The 19460-nt window shown below is 40.7% G+C and overlaps 1 protein-coding gene across 2 annotated transcripts in view; it reads left to right on the top strand.

The window, feature by feature from the left end:
* The first annotated feature begins 15191 nt into the window (after window positions 1-15191).
* Window positions 15192-19460, top strand: part of PDSS2 (decaprenyl diphosphate synthase subunit 2) — a 263125-nt gene continuing 258856 nt past the window's right edge. For both annotated transcript variants that reach the window (XM_040238568.1, XM_040238569.1), the window contains exon 1: window positions 15192-15791. In XM_040238568.1, the coding sequence (XP_040094502.1) occupies window positions 15511-15791 (281 nt within the window). In that variant the 5' untranslated portion in view covers window positions 15192-15510. The remainder of the gene's footprint in view (window positions 15792-19460) is intronic.

A 19460-nucleotide genomic window follows, 5' to 3' on the forward strand; every position in this document is an offset into this window, starting at 1 on the left:
TGACGATGACATCTCTCTTATGTGGGTGTCAGCTGTTGGGAAATGCCCTTACATGATTTGTCCTAATCACTTATCACTTTCTCTCAGATGGACTTTTGCAAATTCTTTTCAGTCCAGCAAGTTGATGTCATGACTTCCATATTTCCAAGTTTAATAATGGAATCTCTTTCTCATTCTCCCTCTCATTTAGACACATTATTTGGGAAAGAGTTTTTCAAAGATCTATTTATCTATGTGCCACATCACAATAACCTTTGTGTATGATGACTTTAATTTGGGACTTCTTAATCCATGCAGCATAATTAAGAATTTATTTGAAATACTTATGTTATAACCTGAAATAAACTTGGAAAACTACAATTATCCTGAAGTTTTAGTCCATGAATTCAAATTGACCTACTCCTGAAGCCTCTCCATCCCAATTCCTGGAGGACTTTTAATAGCTATTTCTAGACAAGAATTAGTTTGAGTCTACATGGGGCTTCATATTGACTTATTTAATTGACTTGATCATTGAACTTATGAAAAGAATGGCTTGACTGACTTCTTTCAGTAAATTTGTGAAAAGTGATTTCTTAGAATTAACTAGCCATACTAATTTGATTGTTCACCCATAGATACATCTATCCTTGAATTTTCCATTTTCCAATTTGAGAAGAAAACTGCTTTTTAAGGCAGAGAAAATATTTTCGGGTAAAATATTTTAGGGGTTATATTTATGACTGCAGAGCAGCATCCTGACAAGATTCCTTGACAACTCTAATTTGAAGTTGTCAACCTTTATAAATATAATAAATGCAGTATGTCTTAATCCCCTTCTGCCTGATGTTACCTATATATACATTTCATGCAACAAAAGGTTTTTCTCTATATAAAATTCCATTATAATTTCTCTAAAACCTTACGGAATGTAGTCTGACCTATATATTTATTAAAAAAAAAGAAACAAAGAAAATAAATAAGGAAATTAGATATGAGAGAGAGAGAACCAATAAGAAATAGTAGGAATTTAGATTACAAATTTTTAAGAATAGTGATGCTCAGCCCTGGCTGCATATTAGAATCTCCTGAGGAATATTTGAAAAACACTTACTATGCCAAAGCCTTTGACTGTGTGGATCACAATAAACTGTGGAAAATTCTGAAAGAGATGGGAATACCAGACCACCTGACCTGCCTCTTGAGAAACCTATATGCAGGTCAGGAAGCAACAGTTAGAACTGGACATGGAACAACAGACTGGTTCCAGATAGGAAAAGGAGTACGTCAAGGCTATATATTGTCACCCTGCTTATTTAACTTCTATGCAGAGTACATCATGAGAAACGCTGGGCTGGAAGAAGCACAAGCTGAAATCAAGATTGCCGGGAGAAATATCAATAACCTCAGATATGCAGATGACACCACCCTTATGGCAGAAAGTGAAGAGGAACTAAAAAACCTCTAGATGAAAGTGAAAGAGGAGAGTGAAAAGGTTGGCTTAAAGCTCAACATTCAGAAAATGAAGATCATGGCATCTGGTCCCATCACTTCATGAGAACTAGATGGGGAAACAGTGGAAACAGTGTCAGATTTTATCTTTTGGGGCTCCAAAATCACTGCAGATGGTGACTGCAGCCATGAAATTAAAAGACACTTACTCCTTGGAAGGAAAGTTATGACCAACCTAGATAGTATATTGAAAAGCAGAGACATTACTTTGCCGACTAAGGTCCGTCTAGTCAAGGCTATGGTTTTTCCAGCAGTCATGTATGGATGTGAGAGTTGGACTGTGAAGAAGGCTGAGCACAGAAGAATTGATGCTTTTGAACTGTGGTGTTGGAGAAGACTCTTGAGAATCCCTTGGACTGCAAGGAGATCCAACCAGTCCATTCTAAAGGAGATCAGCCCTGGGTGTTCTTTGGAAGGAATGCTGCTAAAGCTGAAACTCCAGTACTTTGGCCACTTCATGCGAAGAGTTGACTCATTGGAAAAGACTCTGATGCTGGGAGGGATTGGGGGCAGGAGGAGAAGGGGATGACAGAGGATGAGATGGTTGGATGGCATCACAGACTTGATGGACGTGAGTTTGAGTGAACTCTGGGAGATGGTGATGGACAGGGAGGCCTGGTGTGCTGCGATTCATGGGGTTGCAAAGAATTGGACACTACTGAGCGACTGAACTGAACTGATACCTGATCCTCAAGTCCAGAGATATTGATTCAGTGGGTTATGGTGGCTTTTCGGTCTTCATCAGAAATGTTTAAGTGGCTATGAAGAACTAGCTGAACTTGTAGTCATGGAGACATTCTTTGCTCTGGACTTCCTGCTCTGAAAACACAACTCAAATAACTTCTGAACTTGAGTGTGATGGTGAAGTGAAGATAGGAATGGAGAATAAAGATCCAGTTCATTCATTCATTATTCAACTGGCCAACAAATATTTACATAGTGTCTGTTCTTCAGCAGACACTGTATTAAGAGTGAGGATGCAATTACAAACAGAACAGTTAAAGAAGAATTATGGGGTCCTCTCTAAAATCTTCCTTGTGGGCTTCGTGTTTCAACCTATGTTAATGTCAAGATCAATTGGGTTGTTTGGACTGGAGAGACAGAGGATGAAATGATAGTAAGAACCAGATTAGTCTACTAGCTAATTTTTCATAATGGAATAAAAACATTTTGATGCTTGGCTGGACCTCAAAGATCATCTACTTTTTTTTTTTTTTTTGCAGATGAGTAATTTTAGTCTCAAAAGGTTTAGTGACTAACCCATGATCATATAGTGATTAGGTCAGAGCTGTATAACTCAGATTGCTAGTCATTTTTAATACTGTCTATGTTCAAGTAAAAACCTTCTCAACAGAATTTTTTCCATCCTAAGATCCTTAAAGAAAATTGTCTCCCAGAAAGACCGTTTGTAAAAGAAAAGGACCAAGTTCCTCCCCTGCATTGAGCTAATTCTAGTGTGAAATTATTTGACTAGCAGCACTGCTAGTCAATTCAACATTGCTCCTCTGTAGGGTGGGTCAGATGGTGAAGAATCTGCCTGCAGCACAGAAGAGCTGGGTTCGATCCCTGGGTCAGGAAGATCCCCTGGAGGAGGAACTGGCAGCCCACTCCAGTATTCTTGCCTGGAGACCCCCATGGACAGAGGAGCCTGGCGGGCTACAATGCATAAGATGGCAAAGAGTCAGACATGACTGAGCGACTAACATTAGGGAGATTAACTAGGAAAAAAGGAGAATAGAGGTCCATTTCCTCCCTGATTACTGTTGCTCTAAGGTAAGATGCTCAGAACATAAGAAGATGTCAAGAAAAGTCTAATGTGAAGACGGGGAGGATTTGAGAAGACCTAACAATTAAAATTCACTTTTCACTTTCATGCATTGGAAAAGGAAATGGCAACCCACTCCAGTGTTCTTGCCTGGAGAATCCCAGGGACGGGGGAGCCTGGTGGGCTGCTGTCTATGGGGTCACACAGAGTCGGACACGACTGAAGTGACTTAGCAGCAGCAGCAACAATTAAACAAAAACGAAAACTTCAATGAAGAATTACAGACACTTTCCCACATCATCTTTGAAGGTTAAACTGTAAGATGGAAAGGACATTCAGTGATGTGGGAAATGCAGATTACTACTGTAAAGAGATTTCATTATATACCCATTTGTTGGAAATTTAAGAAGTTTGACAATATCAAATGTTCAGAGGGAGTGATCAGTTGGATCTCTCATAAATAGCTGGTGGAAGTGTAAACTGGAAAAGCTACTTTGGAAAACTGGCATTATCTATTAAACTAGAATATTCACATACATTGTGTGTATGTGTGTGTGTGTGTGTGTGTGTGTGTGTGTGTGTGAGCAACCCAGTAATTCCAATGGTAGATATAAACTCTTAACAGGTGAACCTGGAGACATTTGTAAACCTCTTCATGGCAACATTGTTGTAATAGGAAAAAAAAAACATCTGGAAGAAATCCAAATGTCCACTGACTGGAGAAGGGATAAAGTGTGGTGTTTTCACCCAGTGGGTATTATACAGCAGTCAAAACAAATGAACTGTCTCTATGAACATCAGCGTGGGTGAATTGCAGCAAAATAGTTGAGTAAATAAGAAAGATCACAGAAAATTACATCTAGCATGGGTGTGTGTATGTTAGTTACTCCATCGTGTCCAACTGTTTGTGACCCCATGCACGGTAGCCCACCAGGTTTCTATGTCTGTGAAATTCTCCAGGCAAGAGCACTGTAGTGGGTTGCCATTTCCCTCTCCAACATCTAGCATGGGGCCACCTTTTTTAAGCTAAAAATAACCAAATAATATACTTTTAGGAATACATATAGTGTTAAACTATGTGTTATAAAAATCATGGGAATGATTAATACAAATTGAAGATAAAGATAACTTTGGATTAAGGAAGAAATGAGAATAGTATGGAGGAAGGTCACATAGTCAGAAATAAGCTATTGTCAACATTTGAGTTCTTGTGCTGACGATGGGGCCATTATATATGTTACACAAAGATTTATAGATAATTGTATTAGTTCTTAAATTGTAGCGTAACAAACTATCCTATAATTTAGCAACTTAAAAATAGTTATTGTCACACATAGTTTCTTGGGTCAGGCATCCAGTGCATCTTGGTTGGATGGTTTGGCTCAGAGTTTCTCATGAGGTTACAGTCAAGCTGTGAGTCAGAGCTGTAGTCTCTGAAAGAACTGGAGGATCTGCTTCCAAGATGGCTCATTCACATGGCTTTTGGCATAAGGCTCAGTTCCTTGATCCCTGGGCCTCTTCATAGGACTGCTTGTGACTTGCCTTCTTCCACCAGAGCAAATAATGAGAGAGAGAGACAGAGACAGAGAATATGAGCAATCAAGGGCCCACGAGGGAAGCTGCACCTGGTCTTCATTGCAGTACGTGATACCTTTGTTGTGGCATGTGGGATCTTCAATCGCGCCTTGGGGGATCTAGTTCCCTGAGCAAGGATCGAATCCAGCCGCCTGCACTGAGAGCACGGAATCTAATCCAATGGACTGCAGGAAAGTCTCTGCAATGTCTTTCATAAAACTAATAACGAATTAACACATCATCACTTTTGTTGGACTTTATTGATCATTCATACCTACCCTGAGACAAGAAGGAAGAGGACCGCAGGGTATGACAGGGGTCACTGGATATCATCTTGGAGGGTGCCTACCACCATAATAAGACAAAAAAGAACAATGCACGGACCAATGATAAAAATGTGTTAAGAAGCAATTATGTGGGAGCTGAGGCTGGAAAATAAACGAATAAATAGACAAATGCATTTAGTTCTGAAGACAACAGGATGCAGGGGAAGGAGTGAGATGAGCTTTAATTCTAGCTCTATCACTTCTCAGCTTTCTGACTTTGGGAGATTCATTTGACTTCTTTGCATTTATAAAAAAGGATATGTACTTGCTGCTTTAAATTTTTTATTATGCAAATATTCAATCATACACAAAATTTAATAACAAATACCACATACTTGTCTAAATCAACAACATTCAAGATTTTGGCATACTTGCTTTGTCTATTTTTCCCCTCCTCAAGTGTCTTAAAGCGAATTCTTGACATTGTGTTATTCTATATATTCTACATTCTGTATACTTTAGTATGTATCATTTTAAAATATGGACATTTTTCTTATAGACTCAAACATAAGATTAATGATAATTCCTTTGCAATATCTAATATAGCAAACCTATGACTTGAAAGTGAAAGTGAAAGTCGCTCAGTTGTGTCTGACTCTTGGCGACCCCATGGAATTCTCTAGGCCAGAATACTGGAGTGGATAACCTTTCCCTTTTCCACGGGATCTTCCCAACCCAGGGATTGAACCCAGATCTCCTGCATTGCAGGCAGATTCTTTACCAACTGAGCCACAAGGGAAGCCTTGAATTTCTTTAAATGTCTCAAAACTTACTTTTTTATAGTTGTTTTTTCAGAATCAGGATGCAAACAAGGTCCGCACATTATACTTGGTTTGGTATGCCCCTTAGAAATCATTCAGTGCAGAAGGAGTCCTTTTACTCATTTCCATCTTAACCTCCTTGTCTTGTTGAATAAATGCAGTCAATTTTTATTTTACAAGCAGTTTTAGTCTGTTTGCTTCTTGTGAGGCTGTTTCACTTGTCCAGCTCCCTCCTATGTTTCTAGAAAATTGGAAGTTAGACCTTCAGGCTTGATGAGATTTAGATTCAACTATTTGGGAAGAGGGCTTCCCAGGTGCCTCAGTGGTGAAGAATCCGTCTGCCATTGCAGGAGACGTGGGCTTGATCCCGGGGTTGGGAAGACCCCCTGGAGGAGGAAATGGCAACTCATTCCAGTATTCTTGCTTGGGAAATCCCATGGACAGAGGAACCTGGCAGACCACAGTCCACGGGGTCAAAAAAGAGGTCAGACACAACGACTAAACAACAAGAACACTTAGGCAAGAATATTTCATAGGTAGTTTTGTGCTTCATAATGTGCCACATCAGGAGGAACATCTTTGTGGACTCCCCACTCCTAGTGATGCTGACCTTGGTTAGTGCTTGCAGGTGGAGTCAGCCTGAGCCTCCTTGTGAAGTTTTCCACCAGCCTCTTGTCTATTGATGACTGTTGCCTAGATCGATTGTTTTATGAAGAATTACAATATGGTGATTTCCTAATCTTACCTTTTATTCCCCTTCTAGTCAATGGAATTCTGTGATAAACTTCCCCCTCACCAGCCTGAGCTATTTGGTTACCGCATTAGAAGAGGCAGTTGTTCCCAACATCACATCCTCTCAGTCTGCCTCCTACTACGGCTATCGCTGAAAGAACCTGCTTCCTGCAGGTATAGCCTGACATCTCTTCCCATACGCACTGCATACATCTCACATTCTGCCCTTGAGTTCCTCCGACTCTGTCAGGGTGGGACATCTGCTGGCACTCATAGGACAGCTTAGAGATGCAAGGGACTGAGGTTCCCAGGGGGAAATATGGACCAATAGGCAGTGCAAGTTGGTTGATAACTGCTCCTCTCTTGCATCGAACTGATAATTATGAAGTGTATTCTACATAGCAACTCAAGGAGTCCCCTCAGGCTCAAGGCCTTTTTGCCCACTGTGACTAACTAATGACTAACTGAAGAACACCCTTGTATTGACGTGCTCTGTTTCACTCTCCTAGTCATCCGTTGCTGTTTCCTGAGATTTCTGTCCAAAATAAACCACCTTAAAGTAGGCCCTTGTCTCAGGTTCAGCTTTCAAGGGGGTAAACCAGGCTAAGACACCACTAAATATAATTCATACAGGGAAGGCAGGATAAATGCTCAATTCTTTCATTATATTGCAAATATTCAGAGTACTACCTTAGCTGTATCTAATAATAAGCTCTAGGATTTATATGTCATCAATGAATTTCAATCAGTTATAATCAGCATATTTTAGATGCTCAGATTGTCCTATTTTCGACAAATGAAACTGTTAGTCACTCAGTTGTCTCGGACTCTATGTGACCCCATGGACTGTAACCCGCCAGGCTCCTCTGTCCATGGGATTCTCCGGGCAAGAATACTGGAGTGGGTGGCTATTCCCTTCTTCAGAGGATCTTCCTGACCCAGGGATTGAACCCAGGTCTCCCACACTGCAGGCAGATTTTTTACTGTCTGAGCCTCCTTTATGTTGATAGCTTTTCCCCTTTGACTTGTCCCATTAGACTTTACACTTTAATAGCTTCTGGTACAACAGGGTGTCCTAGCTGATTATGCACATTTCTAGCCCCAGACCTGATATCTGTCAATCCTCCAAAGATTGCCCTTTCTTTTAATAGGAAATAATGTATTGAAAGTACATATTATGAGCTAAAAGTGCTCATTGGTTCTAGTTGAACCAATTATCATTACTTCCAGGCCTTTTCAGGGGATAAAGCAAGTAAATGTTTTTCTTCTTCAATAAATGTAAAACTTTTCTTTTGGGGACATAAGAAACATTTTTTCCTTGAAAAGTACATAGCTTATTTTTTTTTTAATTTATTTTATTGAAGTATAGTTGATTCACAATATTGTATTAATTTCTGCTGTACAGTGAAGTGATTCAGTTATACATACACACACACACACATTCTTTTCCAGTGTGGTTGATTACAGGATATATTGAATATAGTTCCCTGTGCTATGCAGTAGGACCTTGTTGTTTATCCAGCCTATATATAATAGTTTGCATCTACTAATCTCAAACTCCTAATCCTTCCCTCCCCACCCCACCTTGACAGCTTCAAGTGTGTTTTCTATATGAGTCTGTTTCTAAGAAACATTTTAAAAAAGGAAAAATCATAAGTTCATTCAATTTTCAATTTACTTTTAATCTTACGTGGATTCTTTGAAAATCATCCCTAACAACTCTAATATTAGTATTTACCAATAGTATACAAGAAGAATTTGAAAATAATATTTCTACTAGCAATAAGACACTGATTTAAAATTTAAAACTTCTTTGTAAATCTATTTATTCCAAGAACATATTCCTCCATGAATGTACAGTGAAAACACTATTTTCTAACGTGATTAAATTATTTACTTGGTGTGATTATGCCACCAACTTAATATACAGTTAGGTGATTTACTTCAGTTGTTTTCAAGTTTTAGGAACCATGTTTTTCTTTTGCATTTAAAATTATTTTGAATATAAGAATAAAGTCTATATACATGATTCTAAAGTCAGAACTATACAGTCAAGGTATATTCATCAGAGTAGTTTGTTTCCATACCTGTCTTCTCCACCTGTGTTCCCCTATCCCAAATGTATGCAATATATATTTGTAGTTCACCTATCTTATAAAAAAGTATACTATACTATTCTACCCCTTGGTTGTGTTTTTATTGTTATCTAAAGCTGATATATATTCTGGAGACCACTCCACATCAGTGTAAAAAGATCATCTTTTTCAGAGTTGCATAGTGTGTTTCATTGTATGGATCTACCCCAGTTTATTCAACTAGTCCCTTACTTATGGTTATTTGGTTTGTTTCCAGTCTTTGTTGTTGTTGTTAAAGTTGTTTCCAATCTTTTGCTAACACAAATAATACTGCAGTGAATACATTTGTGCATAAGTCACATATAAATGTGGTTCCTAAAACTTGAAAACAACTGAAGTAAATCAACTAACTGTATATTAAGTTGGTGGCATAATCACACCAAGTAAATTTTATTCATATAATATAAAGTGACTTATGCACAAATGTATTCACTGCAATATTATTTGTGTTAGCAAAAGATTGGAAACAACTTTAACAACAACAACAACAAAGACTGGAAACAAACCAAATAACCATAAGTAAGGGACTAGTTGAATAAACTGGGGTAGATCCATACAATGAAACACACTATGCAACTCTGAAAAAGATGATCTCTTTACACTGATGTGGAGTGGTCTCCAGAATATACAGTATTAAATATATGGGCTTCTCTGGTAGCTCAGAGGTTAAAGCATGTGTCTGCAATGTAGGAGACCTGGGTTCGATCCCTGGGTCAGGAAGAGTCCCCTGGAGAAGGAAATGGCAACCCACTCCAGTATTCTTGCCTGGAGAATCCCATGGACAGAGGAGCCTGGTGGGCTACAATCCACAGGGTCGCAAAGAGTCGGACTCGACTGAGCGACTTCACTTTCACTTTCATGTAAATATATGGGTTTCCCAGGTGGCACTAGTGGTAAAGAACCCACCTGCCAATGCAGGAGACTTAAGAAACAGGTTCAATCCCTGGGTCTGGAAGATCCCCTGGAGGAGGATTCCATGGCAACTGACTCTAGTGTTCTTGCCTAGGAAATCCCATGGATAGAGGAACCCAGCAGGTGTGTCCATAGGGTCACAAAGGGTTGGACCCAACTGAAGCGACTTAGTATGCGTGCATTTAAATGTATATATAATTTTGCTAGGGATTATCATTTCCCTTCCACAGGTGCTGTTTACACAGTGTTTTACATTCTTACTTGCAATATGTGCCATCCCTGTTCTCCAGCCTGCCAACCCAGTAGGTGGTCAAACTTTTGGATTTTTGCTAATCTGATTACGTGCCTCCTTTTATTCTGCCCTAAAATATATGCCATGCTTTCATCTACTTTTGGAAGAACTCTGTTAGCATAAACAATAGGTGATTGTATTGAGGGTAATAGGAGGGTGGCTATGTGGAGTGGTAATAGGAGTGTCCCTATGTATTTCCACCCACCTAATCATGGAAATGCCAAAGCCCAAAGCACATACCATCCGTGTTAAGACCTTGTATTTCCAAAAGCTGGTTTGGGTTTCCAGCCAAAGTAAAGGACAACAAATATGACCTCACTTCTTTCTAAGGTCAGAAGGCAGAGAGGACAGGAAGTGAAGTCCACCGGCACTTTACAAGGTTCAGGATCCCGAGAAAGATGACAGAGGAACTGTGGCTATCTTTTGTCAGGTTTCTGTCTCCAGAACAATCCCAAAGCCAAGGAGGAGACATCCCTGGGTATGGGTGCTTTCCACAGACTGTGGCATGGCTACTCTCTCACCTGCAGGGCTGCCTGCACCCAGGACCTCTTCTTTTGCTGCTTTGTAGGAGGAGTAAATGTCATGGATAGAAATTTTTTCAGCTCCCATTTTTCTATATTCTCATGGGCGATTTTGTCCCCCAGGTCACATTTGGCCAGGTCCTCAGACAAATTTGGTTGTCACAACCTGGAGAGAGGCACTCCTGACATCTAGTGAGTAGAAGCAAAGAATGCTGCAGAACATCTACTATGCACAGGATAGCCTTCACCTCCCAGCCCCCTGCCTCCCCTAACAAAGCTTTATCTGGTCCAGAAAGTTGTTAATGCCAAAGTAAGGAACCCTGCTGTATTCTTTATGCACATATTCACAGACATCCTCAAAATGATTGTGATCTGTGGCAGGGGAAGGGCAGAGTCACAGAGACTCCCTCTCTTTGCATCTCCAAAAGTCAGTGGCAATTTGGAAATCTCTTTATTCAAACTCTAAAGAGTTATGTATTTATCTGGAAGATTAAATAACAAATACCATTTTAATCTTCTAAAAACTGATAATCATTAGGTATAATGCAACCTTTTAACTGTAAGAATAAAAAAAAGTGCTATTTATTTAAAGTAAATGGGACTGAAAGTCCCATGAATAATCAAAAACTTGGTTAATAGAGTATGACCAGAGAATAATGCACTTGGCTTCTGTGGAGAAATTAAAGTACATGCTGTGAATTGGTATTAAGGAAATTGCATGAAAAGTTAGTCTTAAAGTACCATGATCCTGAGGAAACAGCCTCAGGTGCACAATATATCACATTCAGTCTTTATCTCCCTTCATTTTTTCATGACTTCTTTCACCTTGGATAACCCAGATGCTCAGACTTTGGAACTTTTGAGAATGGTAAGGTATCTCACTCTCCACATTTATTTTCATCTAGAACAGACCGATATTTTATTGCCAGGAGGCTATTATCTCTTTCACAGGAATTGTTTTTGAACTTTGGCTTGCCTTATTTATTTACTGGGCATAGACTGTTTTTAATACTTCTGAGCATAATTCATTTATCTAAAATGTACCCCTGAAAAGTTTTGCCTAAACTGAATTTTTGGAAGTAAAATGTTTAAATCACAAGGGAAATTTGCCCTTCAAAGGGAGTCTGAGGCTAAACCTTTTTAGAGAAAAGCATCTTTTGTGCAAAGCAAATATTAACTCTTTAATTTGCCCAATTTTAAGTCTGAATTTTTTTTTAATGTAGCCCAAGTCTTGCCCAGTATTATGCATGATGCTAATTTTAAAAATATCAATCATGAATTTTAAAAGATTTTGAAAGTTAAAGAGCATTTTACAAGCTATTTTTTAGGGTGTAAAATTCAGTGATACATCGTTTTTACTAACAAGGGTTTGTTAATACTTGTTTTGGGTGATGAGAAGGAGTAGAATGCTAGGCATACCTGATATAAGAATAGGTAGCATTATAGACTCCAGTATTCTTGCCTGGAGGATCCCAGGGATGGGGGAGCCTGGTGGGCTGCCGTCTATGGGATCGCACAGAGACGGACATGACTGAAGTGACTTAGCAGCAGCAGCAGCATTATAGAACCACACTGACAGAGTGAGAAGAGTGGTTGGTAACCTGTTACTTGTACAGTAATGTTATGACTAAGAGCATGGATCCAGAAACCAGATCATCTGGGTATAGTATCCTGCCTAGTGTGGCCTTAGGCAATTTACACTACTTGGCTGTGCCTAAGTTTCCTCATATGAAACACAGAGAATGCCAATATTATTTACTTAATGGGGTTGATTTGAGGATTAAATGAGCTAATACATGAGCTGTAAATGAAAGCACTAGAGTAGATGATAATTATGGATCTGATGGGGAAAGTTCAGCTTCTCTGTACATCGGTGCTGAATTGAATCTCAGAGACAGAGTCCTGAGTGAAGTAGAAAAGGATAGCTTCATTACTTTGCCAGGGAAAAGGGGGGCCACAGTGGGCGAATGCCCTCAAAACCATGTGTCCCAACTTGGAGAAGATAGTGGGACGTTTTATTGTAATTGTTCAAAGAGGGTGTGATCAGCTCGTGGACATTCTTCTGATGGGTTGGTGGTGAGGTGAGTAGGAGTCAGCATCAACAATCTTCAGGTCCAACTGGTCATCTACATGCTTGGGGGCAGCATACCATTCTTAATCTTTAACTTCTCCCACCTGGAGGGGGTTTCAGTGTCTGTAAAATAGCTCTAAGATACTGTTATGTGTATCCATTGATGGGGAAACAGGACCTTTTCCCAAGGCTGCTCTTGACTGTTTCTCCCTAGTTTTGTATCCCTTCCCTTCCCTAATTAACAGCTACTTAAATCTGCACATTGGAGCTCAGGGAAGGTCTTGGTTGTTGTTGAGTTGTGTCTGACTCCTTTTGACCCCATGGACTGCAGCACATCAGACTTTCCTGCCCTTCACTGTCTCCTGGTGGTGGTGGTGGTTGAGTCACTAAGTCATGTCCGACTCTTGCAATCCCATCTACTGTAGCTGGCCAGGCTTCTCTGTCCATGGGATTTTCCAGGCAAGAATACTGGAGTGGTTTGCCATTTCCTTCTCCAAGGGATCTTCCCATCCCAGGGATTGAACCTGGGTCTCCTGCACTGCAGGCAGATTCTTTACCAACGAAGCCATCAGGGAATGCCATCCATCCATTTCATCCTCTGTTGCTCCTTTTCCTCCTGCCCTCCACCTTTCCCAACATCAAGTTCTTTTCCAGTGAGTCGGCTCTTTGCATCAGGTGGCCAAAGGATTGGAGCTTCAGCTTCAGCATCAGTCCTTCCAATGAATATTCAGGGTTGATTCCCTATAAAATTGACTGACTGGTTGGATCTCCCTCCTGTCCAAGGGACTACCACATCACAATTCAAAAGCATCAATTCTTCAGCGTTCAGCCTTCTTTATAGTCCAACTCTCCTATCCATACATGACTACTGGAAAAAACCATAGCTTTAACTATATGGGCCTTTGTCAGTGAAGTGATGTCTGCTTTTTAATATGCTCTCTAGTTTTGTCATAGCTTTTCTTCCAAGGAGCAAGTGTCTTTTAATTTCATGACTGCAATCACCATCTGCAGTGATTTTGGAGCCCAAGAAAATAAAATCTGTCACTATTTCCATTGTTTCCCCCATCTATTTGCCATGGAGTGATGGGATTGGATGCCATGACCTTAATTTTTTGAATGTTAAGTTTTAAGCCAGATTTTTCACTCTTCTCTTTAACCCTCATCAAGAGGTTCTTTAGTTCCTCTTCTCTTTCTGCCATTAGAATGGTATCATCTGCATATCTGAAGTTGATATTTCTCCTGGCAATCTTCATTCCAGTTTGTGCTTTATCCAGCCTGGCATTTCACATGATGTACTCTGCATATAAGTTAATTATGCAGAGTGACAATATATAGCCTCGACATAATCCTTTCCCAATTTTGAACTAGTGCGTTGTGTCATGTCTGGTTCTAACTGGAACTTCTTGATCTGCATACAGGCTTCTCAGGAGGCAAGTAAGGTGGTCTGATATTCCTTTCTCTTAAGAATTTTCCACAGTTTGATCCACACAGTCCAAGGCTTTAGCATAGTCAATGAAGCAGATGTTTTTCTGGAATTCCCTTGCTTTATCTATGATCCAGCGGATGTTGGCAATTTGATCTCTGGTTCCTCTGCCTTTTCTAAATCCAGGTTGTACATCTGGAATTTCTCAGTTCATGTACTGCTGAAGACTAGCTTGAAGGATTTTGAGCAAGACCTTGCTAGCATGTGAAACGAGCACAATTGTACAGTAGTTTGAATATTCTTTGGCATTGCCTTTCTTTGGGGTTGAAATGAAATCTGACTTTTTCCAGTCCTGTGGCCACCGCTGAGTTTTCCAAATTTGTTGACATATTGAGTGCAGCACTTCAACAGAATCATCTTTTAGGATTTGAAATAGCTCAGCTGGAATTCCATCACCTCCACTAGCTTTGTAATAATGTTTCCTATTAATGAAAACTGTTTCCTATAATTTAAAAAAAATGGGGGGACACAAAGGCTTTGTGCCCCAGAGTCCCATAGGGCTCTGCTCTGTATCAGATCCTCCATGGTGACGGGGTACATCCTTCTAGAAGTGCCTGTCTGCACCCTTTCAGGAGGCACAGCTGGTTCTGCCTGAGCTGCACACAGGGGAACCCAAGGCTCAGTGAGGAGCCAGAAGCAAGGACCCAGGACAGACCCTGGGGAAATAAAACACAAAAAACACCCTTTCTGCGAGGCCGGAGCACATTTCATAGGTTGGGCACAGATGATACGAGAGAATGCCCTCACGCCCGTTCACTACCACTGCCAGAGTCTGGCAGGATAGCCTCCAGAGGAACTGGCGCCTCTGCTCCATCCCTTTCCCCTAGGAGGGCTGGGGGCCAGCAAAAGACACTTAGCAGACACCGACCCTGGTTCAGAACACATATTTATGCGTGCCTACTCCGTGGTGGGCACTGGGTATCCTACGATGAATCGGACTCTGCCCAAACTCCAGGGGCTGGGACACCGCTCGCCCATCTCTGTCACCCTCTGCCCTGACAGGCCAGGAAGAGGTGGGAGGAGCTGAGGTTTTGCACCCTACCCCGCCTTCCCGGGATCACCTCCAGAGCCCCGCCCCTTCGGGGGCGTCCGGGCTGCGCCGCAAAGTAGGGAAAATTCTTTGCCGCAGAACAGCCCGCCTCCGTCTTTACGGCAAGTCGTATTTCACTCCTCTAATATGGCGTTCCCCATTTAGGCAGCGGCCGTGGTTTCTACCATAGATGGACGTGGGCAGTGCTGGGTTGAGGGTGTTGTGTGTCTAACCCAGACTGCGGGATCTGCAGTTAAAGTTCGTTTCTGGTCACGACTCCAAAAACCCACCCTCCTCTTGAGGGTCAGGAATCGCCGATTTTTTTCTAGTTCCCGCAAGTTCCTCATCTGTCCCTGGCTTGTTCCCCGCGCCACCTCCGGACACCCTCAAGTCCCTGAAACCCTCAGACTTAAACTATGAGCCTTCGGCAGCTGCTTTTGCGCTTGCCCCGTTATCTTGGGGCCTCGGGTCCCCTGCGTGGCCCCCTCGATACCATCTCCTCGGTGATCTCCTGGCGTGGTCAGTCCTCCAGGTCCCCGGCCCAGTGGAGCCAAGTGGTGTCGGAGGCGGAGAAGATCGTGGGCTACCCCACCTCCTTCATGAGCCTCCGTTGCCTGCTGAGCGACGAGCTCAGCAACATCGCTGTGCAGGTGCGGAAGCTGGTGGGGACTCAGCACCCTCTGCTTACGGCAGCCAGGTGAGCTACACCTTCTCCCTGACACACTCGCACCCACTCTAGTCCTTTTTCCTGGGCGACACACTTTTCCAGCCTCTCTCAGACTGCCTGTTTATTTCTTTTTACTTAGTTTCCTCAGCCTTCCTAGATATTCGGTATTGTGTCTTAGTCCACTCACCTTAACATACTTTTATTAAGATGTGCGATGTAAGAATGAGAACACGTGCGATTTCCGCGTTTTTGCTTCTTAGCTATTGAAGGTGAAGTTGCCTCGGTGATTTGTGGAAACATCGAGTAGGGATGTGGGTTTGAGTCACTTCCTAGCAATGGTCTTTTAAAAGTGGGATAGTTTTATTTTCGGTTCTGCAGTATTCAGGAAGTCACCTCTAGAAAGAATGGGTTGGGGGGAGATAGGTCAAAAGTTAGGCAGTCATTTGCAACTTTTGTCTCAGGCTTGAAGCAGGAATTTATCCGGTCAGTATTCATTTTCCCTTGGGAATTTTATCACTTTATGCTGGACTGCTACTGTGAAACCTGCTTTTAGGACTTGAAGGACCACAACTTTTGGTTCCATTTTTAAAAACCCCACCTTTATATTAATAAGTAATTGCAAACACATAGAAAAGTTGCAGGAATAAAATTAATAAATAACATGCTTTAACTATATTCACCTATTTTATATATATACACACACACACTATTCATATATATGTAAATAAAATATATATACACACAGATGTTTTTCCTGAATCGTTTGTGGTACATTTCATATGTCATTCCTTTACCCCTAAGTACTTCATTGTGTATTTCCTCAGCATAGGAATATTCTTTACATCACTCTAGTACAATAAGCAACTTACTTGTCCCCTAGGGAACATTTGGCAATGTATGGAAATGTTACAGCTGGGGCGTGCTGCTGCTGCTGCTGCTGGTGCTGCAAAGTCGCTTCAGTCGTGTCCGACTCTGTGCGACCCCGTAGATGGCAGCCCACCAGGCTCCCCCGTCCCTGGGATTCTCCAGGCAAGAACACTGGAGTGAGTTGCCATTTCCTTCTCCAATGCAGGAAAGTGAAAAGTGAAAGTGAAGTCACTGAGTCGTGTCCAACTCTCAGCGACCCCATAGACTGCAGCCTACCAGGCTCTTCTGTCCACGGGATTTTCCAGGCAAGAGTACTGGAGTGGGGTGCCATTGCCTTCTCTCTGGGGCGCGCTACTGGTGTTTAATAGATAAGAGGCCAGAGATGTTATTAAACACCCTGCAGTGCCCAGGGCAACTCCCTACTGTGAAGAATTAGGTACACTAAAATGTCAGTATTAACACTGTGGAGAAATCTTGGACAAAATTATCATTTTTCTTAAATGTTTTCTTAAAGAAAAAGCACAAACTTTTGAAATAATTGTAGGTTCACATGCAGTTGAAAGAAATACTATAGAGAGGTCCAGTGTATCCTTTGCAGTTTTGTCTCACAAGCAGGATGTTGACACTGATACATTCCCATCACTACAAGGATCTCTCGTATTGCTCTTTTATAGCTGCCCCTACTTCCCTTTCTCTTGCTTTAATTTTTTATGAGACATCTGCTATTTCTTTGTTACTATAAAAGTTACCAAATAGCAATACCGAATAGCAGGAGTAGAGAGATTTTATTTCTTGGGCATCATTCCCAGTTATCAGGAATGTCATTTTATGAGTAGGTTAAACTTGTTTTGAAGCTGAAATCTCCAGAGGTTCTAGAATGTACACACTCAGAACACACAACATGTATCTTTTGAAGCTTAATAGTGAGAGGAATGAGCTTACCACCCAGTTGAAGAAATATAACTTTTATCAATCCTGTTGAAGCTGTCTCTATTCACTCATTTATCTCCCTGATTCCCCACTGAACTGAATTGTGTTTATTTTTCCTTTTTAAAGGTGCATGGGAGTTTTCTTAAATAGTAATGTGTTTAATAATACTCATTTTTTAAATTTACAAATATTGTACTTTATTGCATGTAGTCCTTTGTGACTTGCTTTTTAAATTCGTCATTGTTTCTAAGATTTATCCCCGTTGTGTTAACTATACTTCGTTAGTTTTTCACTGATGTGTGAGATTCTACTATGTAAATACCATAGTCTTCTTTCGATCAGCATTTGGGTTGTTTGCAGTTTGTGGTGTTATGATAAGTACTGCTGTGAATATCCTGAATGTGTCTTCTGGTGTACTTGTCTTGAGAGAATAAAGGAGTGTGTACACATGGTTAGCTTTAGGAGATAATAAATTGTTTTCCAAAGTGGTTATACCAGTTTACATTCTTACTAGCAGTGTCTGAGTTCAAGTTACTCTGTGTTCTCACAACACATGAACCATGAAATGTCTTATTTTTTGCCAATCAAATAGTGGGTTTCTCTGTATGTGATGGGAATATGGTCGTGTTAGCAGTGGAGGGTGTGGTGGTACAGTGAGCCCTCCAGATCCGTGAGTTCACAACCACAGATTGAACCAGTTGTAGGTTGAAAATATTCAGGGGCGATATTTCAGAAAGTCCGCCTGAAACAAAACTTGAGTTTGCTGTGCACCCGGAACTATTTTTATAGCACTGATATTGTATATAACCATTTACATAGAATTGGCATTGTAAGTAATCGAGAGATGATTTAAAGTATAGGGGAGGATGTGCCTTGGATTATACACAGATATTGTGAGAGACTTGAGAATCCTCAGATTTTGATATCCATCCCCCTTCTGAATCTAATCCCCTTGGACTACATATTACATTGTGCACATGCATATTGTAGTGTCTATTCTAAAGCACTGACATGAAAAGGGGGGAACTAGAAAAAGCCTTAGTAACGTGCATATTCTGAGAATTGCAGTTCATCTACTTGTCAGAGTATCAGTTGGGGTCTTAGAGAAGACACCTTCTGAGACCACCAGAGACACTCTAGATGAAAGCTTGTAAGACTAATGGCTCTGAAACTTTCCTGATTGTAGCCTCCCCTGCCTGCCTGTCCCCGATCTAATACAGTGAAAGAATTGGAGAAAGTTTCAGCAAAGCCATAGTAACATATGTGGATTACTTTATTTTGTAAGAAAAGAAGGAGTTAATCTGTATGTAGTTTTGTTACATGTTTAAATTCTTTTAACAGTCTAAACTCACAGGCAGTCAGTGAACAAAAAACTTTCGGGGAGGCGATCACGTATACATCTATTTCAGCAAAGAAGCAAGCATTTGATCCATAGGGTAGGCAGATTGTGGTTATTGTAAATTATAGCTAAAAACATGGATTAAGTAGCTGTATTGTTTCACATGCTGCACCTTACTTTGTTGAAATCTTGTTGGCAAAGCATTGATAACTAAGACAGAGAGTGTCTCAGTATGCTAGCCAAAGGACACAAAAACCCCATATAGTTAATATAGAAGACCATAAAAAATTGGATTTGATAAATTCTTTTACTTAGTTCTGTTTTACATTTTGAGATTCCGTTATTTACTTATATTGATATTCTGATCCCTTGGGTCATTTTACTTTTTGGGTAGAAAAACATAGTGTATTAGGGATGAATCATACCTGATAGCCCTAAAATTTAGATGTACAGTGACATTTTTTGGCAAACAAGAGGAGAAAAGAAAGAAATCACCATAATTCATTATTCACTATCTTTTCTTTCTTTACATAAGCTATCTCATCAAGAAGAAGGGAAAGAGC

This window comes from Oryx dammah, unplaced genomic scaffold, assembly GCF_014754425.2.
Source record: "Oryx dammah isolate SB20612 unplaced genomic scaffold, SCBI_Odam_1.1 HiC_scaffold_4, whole genome shotgun sequence".
NCBI classification, from domain to species: domain Eukaryota; kingdom Metazoa; phylum Chordata; class Mammalia; order Artiodactyla; family Bovidae; genus Oryx; species Oryx dammah.